The sequence below is a fragment of the Temnothorax nylanderi genome, unplaced genomic scaffold (genome assembly GCF_030848795.1).
Source record: "Temnothorax nylanderi isolate EJ_2023f unplaced genomic scaffold, tnyl_v1.0 TNYL_tig1007_pilon, whole genome shotgun sequence".
Classification (NCBI taxonomy): Eukaryota; Metazoa; Arthropoda; class Insecta; order Hymenoptera; family Formicidae; genus Temnothorax; species Temnothorax nylanderi.
The window spans coordinates 1906-17222 of NW_027250069.1; the positions used below are offsets into that span (position 1 = coordinate 1906).

General features: G+C 35.2%; 1 protein-coding gene and 1 long non-coding RNA gene across 2 annotated transcripts; one reads left to right on the forward strand and one right to left on the reverse strand.

The window, feature by feature from the left end:
* Nucleotides 1–264: 264 nt before the first annotated feature.
* On the reverse strand, nucleotides 265–2551 carry LOC139786325 (uncharacterized). Its single transcript, XR_011722249.1, has 3 exons — nucleotides 1362–2551; nucleotides 585–768; nucleotides 265–501 (listed from the first exon to the last, which is right to left on the reverse strand). It is a non-coding gene; the product is annotated as an uncharacterized lncRNA (long non-coding RNA).
* Nucleotides 2552–3469: 918 nt separating this feature from the next.
* LOC139786319 (uncharacterized) lies at nucleotides 3470–4119 on the forward strand. The gene is made up of 2 exons (XM_071725490.1): nucleotides 3470–3763; nucleotides 3823–4119. The coding sequence occupies exons 1-2, from the start codon at nucleotides 3470–3472 to the stop codon at nucleotides 4117–4119; spliced, it is 591 nt and encodes a 196-aa protein (XP_071581591.1).
* The last annotated feature ends 11198 nt before the right edge of the window (nucleotides 4120–15317 follow it).

Consider the following 15317-nt stretch of genomic DNA (forward strand, 5'->3'; position numbering starts at 1 on the left):
TATCTCTCTCTCTCTCTCTCTCTTCTCTCTCTCTCTCTCTCTCTCTCTCCTATCTCCCTCTCCCTCCCCTCTCCCCTTTCCCTCTCCCTCTCTCTCTCCCTCTCTCTCTCTCTCTCTCTCTTTCTATCTCTCTCTGTCTCTTTCTCTTTTTCTTTCATCAAATATTTCTAATTAAATAAGAATAGAATTGTCAGAATGAAATAAATATAATTTATTAAATACAAAATAGTAGAATCTATAATATAATATGTGTAATATCGAACATCAATCCGAGAAGAAAACGAACGAGCTCGCAAGATGTATTTTAAGAAGGAAAGGTAATATCAAGGTGTCAGTTAGCTATTATATGTTTATATAATTAATAATAATTAATTATAATTGTTTTATTTCCGCGGCCACGTTTATATCCACGGCCACGTTTGTATCCACGGCCACGTTCCTGTTCGCGTCCACGTCCTCGGTCTCTTCCTCCTCTGGCCCATCGAGGAGGTTTATTTATTGCTGTAAAAAAATATAAAATTATATATTTATTTATGGTACTACTATTTATTTTTATTTAGTATTATTTATTATTTTATACTTACGATGCAATGTATCATTTTCAATTTCTGGTGGTACTGGTGGAATCTCAGCAGCCATCACTGCAGGCTGTAGATTGTCCGCAGCCACCACTGCAGGTTGCAAATTGTCAGAAGTCACCACAGCCTGCCGTGGTGGTTGCTTGGCTAAAGCAGCGGCCAGTTGCTGCTGCAACTCCTGCAACTTCCTCTTTAAATAAAGATTTTCAGTGTTAAGGTTTTCCGCAATGTTATTCTAAAAAAGATATATAAATATAAATTAATTAATAATCGCAATGTTATTCTAAAAAAAGATATATAAATATCTTTTTTATTTTTTAATATCAATCTCTATCTTTTATTCTGTTATTTCTCTTTCTCTTTTTCTCTCATTCTTTTTTTATAAAATTCAAATTTATTTACATTATGCTTTCTCTTTATCTCTCTGTTAATCTCATTTTCTCTCTCTCTCTCTCTCTCTCTCTCTCTCTCTCTCTCTCTCTCTCTCTCTCTCTCTCTCTCTCTCTCTCTCTAAAATTAATTAATAATCGCAATGTTATTCTAAAAAAAGATATATAAATATCTTTTTTATCTTTTAATATTAATCTCTATCTTTCATTCTCTCTCTTTCTCTCTTTCTCTCTCTCTCTCTCTCTCTCTCTCTCTCTCTCTCTCTCTCTCTCTCTCTCTCTCCCTCTTACTTTCTCTTTTTCTTTTTTTTAATATCATTCTCTATCTTACATTATATTATTTTTCTCTTTCTTTTTCTTTCATTCTCTTTCTATAAAATTCAAATTTACTTACATTATGTTCCTGTGAAGTGCATGCATTTTCGTTGTTTCGCTCTCTATTGATCTTTGCAGGCTTTTGCAATTTCTTTTTTGAAAATAGATTTTTTAATTCTTCCGCCGTAATAATACCGCTATTCTAAAAAAAGATATAGATATATATATATGTATAAATCTGTATATAATAATAACTATAATTTCTCTTTCTCTCTCTCTCTCTCTCTCTCTCTCTCTCTCTCTCTCTTTCTTTCTATATCTCTCTCTTTATTCATATACATACACATATATACACACAAATCTCTTTCTTTCCTTCTATCTCTTAATCTTATTTTCTCTGTCACTCACATACATACATATACACACAACTCTCTTATTTTTCTTTTTTCTCTTAACTTTCTCTCTCTCTTTCTCTCTCTCTCTCTCTCTCTCTCTCTCTCTCTCTCTCTCTCTCTTTCTCTCTCTTTTTTAATATCATTTTCTATCTTTTATTCTGTCATTTCTCTTTCTCTTTCTCTCTCTTATTCTCTTTCTATAAAATTCAAATTTACTTACATTATGCTCCTGTGAAGTGCATGCATTTTCGCTATTTCCTTCGACCTCTGTAGGCATTTTAAACGATATTGTATACACTATTTACTATTATATTCGAAGAAATATGCAGGACAGCTCCAAAAACAATTGAAGATGTAGTACGCGTATAATATGAATATTGGTAATAAAAAGTTACCATGGTGATGGAATAAATGTATTTAAATATTTATTAAATGTAATAAATGTGTTTAAATATTTGTAATAGATATTTTTACATTAATAAATAAATTTTTATTACATTTTTTTATGTATAAAAAAATATTTTTTAGATATTTGAGAGATATATTATATAAAAAATACATTATATAAAAAGGCTGCTGTGCGCTGATACAGAGCAGCTGTGCGCCTGTATGAAAAAGGGTGCTGTGCGCCTTTAAAAAACGGCTGCTGTGCGCCGACAAAGGGCTGCTGTGCGCCTGTAAAAAAACGGCTACTATCCGTCGATACAGAGTTGCTGTGCGCCTGTAAAAAAACGGCTATTATCCGCCGATACAGAGCTGCTGTGCGCCTGTAAAAAAGGCTGCTGTGCGCCTATATAAAGAATTAATAAAACAGAATAAGCAAGAGAAAGAAAAGATCTATTAAGAAAATCGATCTATTAATGTAAATAAGTAGTTCGCGGTCAGACAGACTAACAAACGGTACTTAGATATATAGATTATATCTATAGATAATTATTTATTCTGATGTATTTATTCTGATTGCTCTTTGAGCAATATTATTGTTTTAAAATAAAATAATTTCTTTTTTAAATATCTAATTTATATATAAAGAATAATTATTATATATTTGAAAACTATTATATTTGAAAAATAATTGTATTGTTATTTATTTACGTATTGTTATATAATATTTCGTATAAATACTTATGTATACGGTACGACGTAAATAATTATGCCTCAAAAGAGAAAATATCGAAATTTGACTAAAGTGAGTCGCGAAAGTAAGCGCTTACGACAAATGCGCAAAATTGAAAGTTCGGAGGAAAGGTCTCAACGATTTGAAGCTAATGCTCAAAGAAATTCTCAGCATAGGGTCAATGAAAATGATGACGCAAGGACTCAACAACTCGAAGCTGATGCTCAGAGACATGCTCAGCAGAGGGTCAATGAAAATGATGACGCAAGGAATCAACGACTCGAAGCTGATGCTCAGAGACATGCTCAGCAGAGGGTCAATGAAAATGATGACGCAAGGACTCAACGACTCAAAGCTGATGTCCAGAGACATGCTCAGGGAAGGCACCAAGCTAGACAATTAAATCATCATATTGCGCTAATTTCCAAGGGACATGAAATAAATGTGCCAGTTTATACACTTGGTCAAATGAATGTAGAATGTCAATTTTGCAAATCGTTAAACTTTGCATGTGAAAAATCTAAAGATGGAAAATTTACATATTGTTGCCAAAAGGGTAAGCTTAAATTAAAACCAATAAATTGTCCTGATTTTATTACAGAATTATACATGGGAAATAATTATGCATCAAAAAATTTCCTTAGTAATATTCGTTCATATAACAGCGCTTTAGCTATGGCTTCCATGGGTGCCCCGGGAAATAGAAATCCATTGGATGTTGTGAACAATGCTCCTTATTGTTTGAAAATTCATGGGCAATATCATCATTTGACCTCGATGGCAATGCGCCCAGCGGATGGGCAAGCTCCGCGATTTGCACAACTTTACTTTTTAGATACAGAAGAAGCTGTAAATTATAGAATGAATAACAAAGCTAATCAAGAATGTGATCCAGAAATAATGAAAGATTTGTCATGTTTTATGGTTCAATGTAATGAATTTGCAAAAACTTTCAAGATGATGCGTCAAGTTGAAAAAGATCTGAATCCAATAGGCAATAAAACAATAAATTTAATGTTGTCATTTAGAAAGATCCTCAACATGATCAAAGAAGATACAATGCTCCACAAGCTAATGAAATAGCTGTGGTCTTTCAGAATGTAGATGGTGAACCTCCATTTGAAAGAGACATTAGGATTTATAATAAAAATTCGAACGATGTACAACAAATATCAATTTTGGACAAAAGATGTGACCCAATGTGTTATCCATTGTTATATCCATATGGTAACGATGGATGGCATTCAGAACTTAAATCAGATAATCCTAAATATCCAGGATTTAAGATAAGTCAAATGGATTATTATGCTCATCTGCTGGCATAGAATATATTGAATTTGAAGATCATCCTATCAATAAAAATATATACCCCATAACTGTTAAAATAATCATCACTATTAATAAAGAATAATTTATATAATAAATATTAGTAATTAACGGTATTATTATTCAATTTATTAATATCATAAAAATCAATAAAATAGGACAAATATAAAATAAATAATAATTAGATTTATAAATTATAAAAAATTCTTTCTTAAATAATTTTACTGCATCTCTAAAGGGTTGTAAAACTCCTATTATCCCGACCTTATTTGGGCCCTTTCGTAATTGAACATACCCCAAAATTTTCCGCTCTAATAATGTTATAAAAAAGCAACCCCCACTAATACAATTAGCAAAATTAATAATATTCTAATTAAATTTAATATCAAATATATAAATATCTCTATAGAAAGTATTTTCTCCCTCACAAAATTAAATAATAATATTATTACTTATATAATGAATCTTCTTATACTTATATTAAATTCTAGATTTAATGCACTTCTTCTGCCAAAGTAATTATAAATAAATATATTTTTAAGCTAACAAAATATTAAAATAATTTTAAAAATAAAGTCCTTTCGCACAAATATTTTTCAAATAATTATAGATAGAAACCGATCTGGCTTACACCGATCTAAACTCAAATCATGTAAAATTTTAAAAGTCGAACAAACTTAAATATTAAACATCTACATTTAATTTTTATTTTAATTCAACATCGAGGTCGCAATCATTTTTATCAATAAGATCTATCCAAAAATATTACGCTGTTATCCCTAAGGTAATTATTTCTTTTTAAATTTTTTAACCATTCTTTCAATTATCCATTAACTTTTAGAGGCCGGGAAAAGGACTTGAAGAGTTTTTTTTTTTTTTTACTATTTTTCCCTTATTCAACACACAAATTTTGCCTGAAAACATCAAATAGCTTGTGTTTTTTGGGTGGTCGATATTTCGACCACCCCCGGCCTCTAAAGGTTAATATATTAATAATATTTTAATTAAAGTTCCACAAATTTAACAATCTTCCCAACTAAATATAATTTTTAATATTTTATTTCAAAAAATTTTAATATTATCTTATATTAAATTCTATAGGGTCTTCTCGTCCTATAATATTACCTAATTATTTTTACTTAATTAATAAATTAAATCTCTAAATTTATAAGACAGTATAATAGCCGGGTTTGTATGGGAAATCTGCCCCCGCGGCTTTTTCGATTTGCACTTAGGGGATCGATTTGACATTAAATAAAAATAATTCAGCTAAACTTTTAGCTCTTTATCTCAAACAATTTTCGAGATTTTCAAAAAAACCACTTTTTTCGATTTTATTTTTTTTTCAATAGTAAAATTCAAAATTAATGAATGGTGATTTTTTTTCTAATTCTTAGGAGTAAAAGAGATGAAAAAACACTTTCATTATGAATCTCAGGTGGAAAGCCGATTTTTAAGAACAGAAATAAAACTATAATCATTTTTTTTACCGTGTTATTTAAAAGTGTCCCTGGCCAAACTTTGTCAGAAAATGTTTTCTATACTCCTTTACACTCAGGAATTTTTTCATTTTTTTTGAAGTGGTGGAATATTATGAAAAAAAATAAAAACTAATTTTTTTTTCAAAATCTTGCGTTTGAACGCATTAAAACTCTTATACTGCTAGAGAAATATATAGAAAATAATTTTTCAACTGAAAAAACACAACTTACTTACAAAAATATTTAAAAATTTAAGAAATGCATTACTTCAAAAAATAAAGGACATTAAAAATTTTTGAATTGACGTTAAAAATTTTCTTTTTCACGCAAAAATTCATAGAAATAAAAAAATATAATGTTTCTCTACTATTGGCAATAATTTTATACCGTTAATAAATAAAAATGAAAATTCTTATTTGATAAGTTATACTATATTATTTATTTTTAACAATACGTATCATCAATTATTTACATTCAATGAAATGATTTCACATTAGATATATATAAAAAAGACTGTTTTGAATAACGTCGGTTAGTCTTCGTCACTGTCTTCATTCACTACAGCATTAACTTTTTCATTTATAAACAGACGACTCAATATTTCGGCAGGTCTTATTATTTTAGCCAAATATCGAGCGTAAGAAAGATAATATATGATAGCTGCAATGTGAGAGCAGCACCCTACAGTACGCCTACCATTAGCACAATCACAACAATATCGACTAATCCCAGAGATCTTATTCTTATCTGGCTGATAATCAACAAAACAACGGTATGTTTTTGAGTTAATATGCCGAGACCTTACTTGTAGTTTAATAATATTAGGTGTTATTTTCACATACTGAAGTGTTATTGTTCCGTCTTCATTCATCATCTCAGCTAAGTAATCGATCCCCCAAGTGCAAATCGAAAAAGCCGCGGGGGCAGATTTCCCATACAAACCTGGCTATGGCCTTTCATCAATTCCTTCATCCTAGCTTCCTTTTAAAAAACAATTGATTATGCTACCTTAGTACAGTCAATATACTGCAGCCATTTACCTAAATCATAGAGCAGAAAACAATTTTATATTATTATCATAAAACCATGTTTTTATTAAACAGGTGAATTTATCTTTTTGCCTAATTCCTTAATATTATATTTTAAATAATTTTTTACTTTTACTAATATTATCATTATTATTTAATTTATTTAATTTAAATTAATATTTTCTTTTATTAATAAATTTTATTTTTAAAATCTATAATTACTCTAAATCTATAAATTATTAAATTTTTTTTATTAAATTCAAATATTATAAACATTCTTATAATAATCTTTAATAAAACTTATTTTAAATTATATTTATAATTTATCCTATAAATATTATATTCTATAAAAATATTAATATTAAAAAATTAAACAATAGGGGAGACCGGGGCTAAGCCGACAACGGGGCAAACTTGACACTAGGCTTTTTGCCAATTTAAATCTATCGTAGAAACTTGCCTTTCCTACTGTAAATGCGTCTTTATGTGCCAGTATTATCAACGGAATTTGGTAACATTCTGAGTTATAGTGTAATTTTTAACGCGACATAAGCGTTTTTGATAGTGAAAAGTAATTTTTCTGATCTCTCGAAAATGTCTACTCTTTCATCGAGCTTTACTCTTGCGAATCTACCGGTAAGTGATTTTGATGGGAAATTTGATGCTCTATATGAATCCGATAATCGTTTTTGCATATTTTCAAAATTTTCATGTTTTTGAAGTGACAAAAGTGAAAAACGACGTCCGGGGCAAAGTCAACACCACGCCGTTTTGTCGGCTCCCAGTAACAAACGATGCTTGTCATGCAGCCGTATGGCTCATGACAAATGTATGCGCACGTCCGATCGCGAGTTTACCTGCATTAATTGTTTTTCAGACATGAGTTTAGATGAAGATAATTGAAAGTTCAACAATTTTTGTTCTCATTATTTTAAATGATTGTTCTAGCTACTTTATTCCGAATTTTTGTACTTTTTAAATACACAATAAACAATGTATTTTCATTTTCAGACAGTAAAAAATAAGTTCCAGATCAAATTGTGTCGATCAGACAAAGTGTTGAGTTTGCCCCGGCGGGGTGTCGAGTTTGCCCCGGCATTTTTCAATTCGAAAATTTGTCTTCGCGTCACTTTTTCTTTCCTGGCGGCAAAACAAAGCGACGTACAGCAAAACTTCCTGAATCAATTTTGTACCTGAAGAAACACTCTTTAAATATGTACCATTGAATTTGCCTAAAAATTTTAATTAAATATTAAAAATTGCCTTTGAAAAAATAGTGTCGGCTTAGCCCCGGTCTCCCCTACTTTATATAAAATTAAATTAAATTAAAAAAAAAACTAGATATCATTAAAATCGACTAAAATATATTCCCTAATAAATTATTTAAAATAATTATTTTACGTTAACAATCACAATCTATTAATTCTTTCAATTTCGAGAAAAATAAAAATTTCTTACTTATATTTTAATAATCCCTGATACCAAAGGTACAATAAACTAAATTTATTTTCTTAAATTTTTAACTTTTCACTTACATTACTTTTCATATAATTTTTCCTTATTAATTCATTTATTATAATTCAACTTTCAAATTTTCATAGAATTTTATTTAATAATATTTATTAATTCTTCTAAAATAAATTAACCTTAAAATATTAATTTAATTTATTATTTTAAATAATTTTAAAATTTTATTTTAATCTAAATACATATTCCTATACATTTACTTTGTTACGACTTCTTTCAATTATTAATTTCATGAAAATGACGGGCAATTTGTACATATAATATTTTATTATTCAATTAATAAAATTAATACCTATTTACTATTAAATTCAATTTCATTATATTTTAGATTAGAAAGATACTTTATTACCCCAAGGGGTCCAAAAGGGCGTTTTGTAGGGACGTACCAAAGCCTTTACAAAATCATCCAAATCATCATCGACTTCCTCCAAAATAAAATCATATTAATATCATATCAAAATTAATAAGAATAACAAAAAAAAAAGAAATAGCGTTTTGTAGGGACGTACCCAACCCTTTACAAAATCATCCAGTCATCTTCAACTTCCTCCAAACAAAATCATATCAATATTATATCAAAATTAATAAGAATAACAAAAAAGAAATAGCAAACTTCAAGGTAGCTTCATAATTGTAGGAGGGCCTTAATTCTCATCCTTACTCAGAGCCACTCGCCGACTAACCAATTAACTTTCTATTTACATCGTACACCAGATCATCATTAACTTCTATAACTTCTATTAATCTATCTTGTCCTTATCGACTATCTTGCCTATCATCAGCATAGACAGAGGGGAGCGTAAGCTCAATAGCTTGTTCTATTAATGACCAGAGCCCCGCACGCCGTGGCTGAGGTGGCTCTCATCTTCCGCAGTTAACTCCCTCCGCGCCGGAAGGCTCTTGGTTTCTCGCGTGGTCGAAACGCCCGGCCGCGCGTCGGCACTTTCGGGTCGCACAGCGGTGGGTCGCATCTCTCCGCCTTGCGGGCTAACGGTTATTGCTGTTGTCCACCGATCCAGCCGTTTTCCCCCTGGCCTCCTCCTCCTGGTGTTTGATATTCTGTTCTTAACTGGCCTTTACTTCTTCTTTCTCCTTTGTTTTAATCAATGGGCTCTCCTCTGTATCCATGAGAAGGCTCTCCTCAAGCCTCCTTGATATCTCCTCCTCCTCAGAGTCTTTTGGTCTCTCGCCATCTTCTTCTCTCCTTTCCTTTCTCTTTTTCTTTTCCTCCCCTTCTCTGATTCTCCTCTCAAGCGTTTTGTCCTCGTCCATCTTGACCTTCAGTCTGCTACCTGCCCTCCTCCTCGCGTCTAGTGCCCTCCATTTTTCCTCCTCACTTTTCAACCTCACCAGCATCGTCATCCATTCTCCTCTCAGACCTATTACACGCTTACTTCCCTTACTTCTACTTTTATCTCCAGGTTTTCCGAGAGCATACGCCTCACCTTCTCACAGTTCGTTCCTTTACCTAGCCATCTGCTCTTCTCTATCTTTATTATGATATTCTTCCTCCTTCTTTCGTCTTTATCCTTCTCATCGTAGTGCGACCACCATTTCCTTTCCTCTATACTGCCCCTGCTCTCTGTGCTGACGTCCCTTTTCCTTTTCCCCGCACCCTGCTCAAGTCTTCGTATTTTTCTTCTCAGGCTCTCTATCTCCTCTCTCTGATCTCTTATTTCCTCCTTCAGTCCTCTCAGACTCTCAATCTCCTCTCTCTGATCCCTCATTTCCTCCTTCATCCCTCTCAGTATTTCCTTTGTTTGGTCCCTTATCAGTTTCTCCATCGTCTCTTTCTCCATTGACACCTTCGCTCTAAACTCTATGCCTTCCCTTGTCTTGTGCTTTCCTTCTCTCTGACCTTATCTGTAAAATAACTTATCTTAACCTTCTACTACATAACCTCATTTCCATTCCCCCTCCCTCCGCCTTGCCTCATCTCCTCAACCGCTTTCATCCATTCCTCCCCCTCTCCCCCTTCACCCATTATCCTCCCTACCACCTCTTGCCAACTTTCTCCCTTCCAATCCTCCCATCTAGTACACACTTCCCAGACGTGTTCCCACGTCTCCTCCTTCAATTCACATATCCTGCATTTTCTGTCTTCCTCCTCTCCCCAATATAGTCCCTCCCTGACCTCGTTACCTAGTCTAAACCTTGCAACTCTGCTCCATCTTGCCTCCTCCCAACCCTTCTTTAAATAATCCGGAATTCCATCCTTCCTTATGAACTTATACCACCTGTTGTATCTTGATTCCCTAATCTTTTCCATTCCTTCTTGTCTTTGTTTCGATTTCTCTTTTTGTTCTATTGCCTCCTTCGTCAATTCCTCCTCCCTTCCAATCTCCACGCCGATATCTTCCAGATAATTCTTTCTCTCCAGCTCCCACTTGCCTATTATCCTTCCCTTCCTCCATCTCTCTTTCATCTCTTCCAAACACTTCCTCGCTATTTCTCCGCCTTTACCTTCTTCCAGTTTCCTTTCAAACCTCCATGCTCTCTTGCTTGCTCTGGTTCTCATTTTCTAACTTTCTACTTCGTCTCTAACCATATATCCTGGTGTTCTCCAATTCAGTCCAAAAATCCATCTGAGATATCTCTTGTGTATCCCTTCTACCTCCCTCCTTTCCTTCCATCCCCATATTTCTGCCCCGTATCCCATCACCGTCCATATCAGGGTATCGTATAGCCAGATCCTTCTTTTCCAATCTTTTTTCCACATCCTCTTTCCTATCCCCCACACCTCTCTCATTACTCTTGCCGCCTTCCTTCTTCTTTCTTTGATGTGCGCCTCTTGTCCTCCGTTTTCTTTCAATGTATACCCCAGGTATTTGAATTCTTTGACCTCCTCCAACTTCTTTCCTTTCCATCTCCAGTCATATTTCCTCTTCCTCCCTCCTCCCTTTCTAAATCTTATTATCTTTGTTTTCTCTATACTCAGCGTCAGTCCCTTCATGTCTAAATACCCCTCTAGCCTGCTTATCATCGATCTCATGTCTTGTTCCTCTTCCGCTAGCACTGCTATGTCATTTGCATACATTAGCGTGTATATCCTCTCTCCTCTTAATCTTACACCCCCCCATCCACCTTTCTTCATAAACTCCTCGATGTCTGCAATTAGTATATTAAACAATATCGGACTTAACGGGCATCCTTGTCTTAATCCCTTTGCCGTCCAGAATGCGTCCCCTCTTTCTTCTCCCCTTCTCACGCTGCTTTTGGTTTCTCTTAACACCTCCTCTACCCTGTCTATCAGTCCTTGTCTCACTCCTCTCTCTTTCATTGCCTTGAGTAAGACTTCCTTATCTACTGAGTCAAACGCCGCTTTCAAATCTACAAACATAACTGTCATCTTCCCTTTCTCTTTTCCTAACTGTCTGTTTACCAGGTAATTCAGAGCGAATATCTGATCCATCGTCCCCATTCCTTTTCTAAATCCTGCTTGGTTGCCTGGGATCAAGTTCTTCGTTTCTACTTCTTTCCTTATCCTTTCTGCTAGAACCGCCGTGTATATCTTGTACATTGAAGACATGATCGTTATCCCTCTGTAGTCCTTTACCTCTCGTCCTTCTCCTTTCTTCACTATTGATATTATCTCACCCTCCTTCCAATGCTCCGGCCAGCCGTCCCCCCTCCACACTCGTTTACATATTTCCCATACCCATCTCACCATCTCTTCTCCTCCAAATTTCCAAACCTCGTTCGGAATCCCATCCCTGCCTATTGCCTTCCCTGTTTTCAGTTTCTTTATTACGTTCCTTACTTCTTCCAGTTCTATCTCTTCCTCTTCATGCCTGTTCCCTCCCCCATCTCCTTTTACTACCCTGTTCTCCATCCCACCCATTAATTCCATGAAGTACTCCTTCCATTCTTCCATTTTTATCTCTTCGTTTGCCCTCTTTCTTCTTCTTCTTACTCTGCCTATCAGCTCCCATACCTTTCCTTCTGTTTTCGCCTCCCCTATTTCTCTTGTCATCCTATCCTTTTCCTCTTCCTTCTTTCTTCTGCACATTTCTCTGTACTCCCTCCTCCCTCCTCTATATCTTTCAGCGTCTCCATTTCCTTTCCTCTATTTTCTTAATTCTCTCCTGACTTCTCTCTTTCTTTCTTTGCATTCTGCGTCCCACCATCCTCGCCTGCTTTCGCTCACTCCTTTTTCCTTTTCTTTTTCGTTCTCCTCTAATGCTTTTCCTATCTTCGACATTCCTTCCTCTATCTCATCCTGCAGCTCCCCATTTCCTCCTATCTTCCCCAGCCTCTCACTGAATTGCTTTCTTCCTTCTTCGTTCCATATCCCTCTTCTTCTTATCTTTTCTACCTCTTTCCTTCTCTGTTTTTTCCCTGCGTTACCTCTTATTCATAGCATTAACGGGTGATGATCTGAATCCACCTTTTCCCCTACTTCTAATCTTTCCACTTTTTCTCTAATGTCCTCATCTCCTAAAATGTAGTCTATGACCGTTTCACCTTTTCCTCCTGTGTATGTATATTCTCCTTCCTCATCTCCTTTCATGCCTCCGTTCAAGATCATCCATCCTCTTTCCTCGATAAATTCTATCAGTGTCCTGCCTTCCTTATTCACTTTCTTGTCTTTCGATTTTCTCCCTCTTTCTTTCCCTCTACCCTCGTCTTCCTCCTCCCCTCCTCCCTCCTCTCCCGTTCTCGCGTTAAAGTCGCCACCTATTACAGTCCTTACTCCCATTTCTCCCTCCTCCATGCACTCCTTCAGGCCTTCTAGCTTTTTATCTATATCTTTGTTTACATATATTCCTATTATTCTCCAGGTTTCTTCTCCTATTCTTATCTTAATCTCTAATTTTCCTTCTTCTTCTTCCATCCTTTTTCCCTCCTTTATCTCTTCTATCCCACTTCTTATTCCTATTAACATGCCTCCGCACGCTCTACCTTTCTTGTTTCTCCTGTTCGCTATCTGTACTCTCCAGTTAAATTCTTTCGGTAGTTTTTCTTTTATCCTCTCCCATCCTTTTCCATCCATCCACGTCTCCATCATAACAATAACATCCCACTCCCTTAACCCTTCCCAAAAATTCTTGTCTTTATTTGTTATACCCGCTACATTCCAGAAGACCATCTTCCACGTCTCCTCCCCCTCCCTGTTCTCTCTTATCCTTTCCTCTTCTTCTTTCTCCACATCTTCTCCCTCTTCTCTCCTTGTGGTTTTCTCTCCCTCCTTCCTCCTACTTCCTCCTTCCTCCCTGTGTTCATTTGTATTGTACTGCCCTTCTTCTGTTCTCTTTCCCCCTTCTTGTCTCCCCTCCTGTGTCTCCTCCCTCCTTCTCATCTTTCCCGTGCTTTCCGTTTCTTTGTCCTTTTCCTTTTCCTTATGCCTTGCGAAAGTCCTCCCTCTCCTCTAGCCTTCCTTTATTCTCGTTCCATCTCCACTCTTTGTTGTCCTCCCATATCTTCTGGTAACCAAATGTGACTCTTTTTCCTTTTTCTCTCTTTTCTCTTGCTATCTTTCTTATCTCTGATTGTATCCGTCTTTCCTCTTTGGTGAGATCGTCATCCAGAAAACTTTCGTACTTCTTTCCCAGTTCCCTCTTTTTCTTCATAATTTCTCTCTTGGCCTCCCAGCTTCTACATCTCAATAACCTTATTTTGTTGTTTCCAAATCCTATCTCTTGTATTTCCTCAATAATGCCCTCCGTTTTGTTTAATTCCTCCAACAACTTTTCGAATCTCTCCTTCTTTTCCCCGTCGTTTCCTACTTTCTCCTCCTTCACAATTATATTGTTTTTCCTCCTTCTTCTCTCTGCCATCTCCATATTTCTTTCTATCTCCCTCACTTTCCTCAGCAATTCCCCTTCTTCAATCTCCTCGGTGTCCTTCGCCTCTATCTTCTCTATTTTGTCCTCTATTTTTTTTACCCTTTCGTCTAACGCATATCTCTGCTTTTCCCATTTTTCTTTGCTCCTCTTCAAATCCTCCCTTAATCCCTTAATTTCGTTCTTTATCTCTTCCTTGTTTCTTTCCCTTTCTTCCTTATCTTTTTTCCTCTCCCTCTCTTGCTCCTCCATTTTTTTCAATATTTCCTTTAGCATCTCCTCTGCCGCCATATTTCCTTTTTTCTCTTCTTCTTTTCTTACCTTATTTGGCGGTGATCTGCTAATCCTTCTCGTTTCGTTGAATTTTTCTAGGATTTCTTTCTCTGCTCTAGCGGTTGCTTCTTCCTCTATTTCCTTTCTTTTCCTTTTCAGTATGAGATCCTTGATCGATCCCAGGCTATCAGTTCTTCCTCTCAGTTTGGCGAGTTCCTCCGCTTTTGTTGGCCTGCCTCTTGCTTTCTTCTCACCCTCCCCCTCTTTCCTCTTTCCTTTATCTCCCTGCTGTTCCCTCTCTGCTCCTAATTCCCTCTCTATCTCCATCCGCCGTTCCTACCCTCACTTATCCCTCTTGCTTGTTATATAACCTATGGCCGTGTGCACTTACCGAAGTTGTCCCTTCTATAATCTAGCTAGCCTATGTTCGCTCTCGCGCTACTGCTTTCCGTTCTATTTCCCCTTCTATATACTCTCCGCTCTATGCCCGACTTCGTGCCGCCGCCCGCGTCACGGTTCTCCCGTCGAGTCGCCCGTCTCCTCCAACTATCGTTCGTGCCGTACCCGTCACCTGTCCCTCGCCACTTTCCTTCCCTTTATCCCCTTTTACCTATTCCCCCCTTTCCCTCCCTTCTCACCTCCTCGTTCTCTCACCTCCACTCTCCCTCGCGCGGTCGCTCTCTCCTTCTGCAGCCTCCTCTAAACCTCCTTTCTCTGCCACTTTTCTCTCGCTCACACGCACACCTGCCACTCTCAATATCACCGGAGAATTTCATTATATTATTTAAAATATAAATTTATTATTAAATTAAATTGTAACTCATTCCAAATCCTAAAAATTCTACATTTTGATTTAAATTTAAATTATATTAAATTTATTAATTATATTCTTTTAAAATAATTTAAATAACAATACATAAAAAAATATTAGGCAATTCTTATCGTGGATTATCATTTACTAAACAAGTTCCTCTAATTATTTATTATACCGTCAAATTATTTAAATTTAATGTCTACTATCATTTAATTTCTAATTATATTTAATTTTATTAAAATAATAGGGTATCTAAAATCCTAATTTTAAAAATAATTTTTTAAATTTTAT

Coding starts and splice junctions, on each gene's coding strand:
- LOC139786319 (XM_071725490.1), top strand. CDS start 3,470: ATGGCTTCCATGGGTGCCCCGGGAAATAGAAATCCATTGGATGTTGTG. Junction 3,764..3,822: donor CTTTCAAGATGATGCGTCAA/GTTGAAAAAGAT, acceptor GTTGTCATTTAG/AAAGATCCTCAACATGATCA.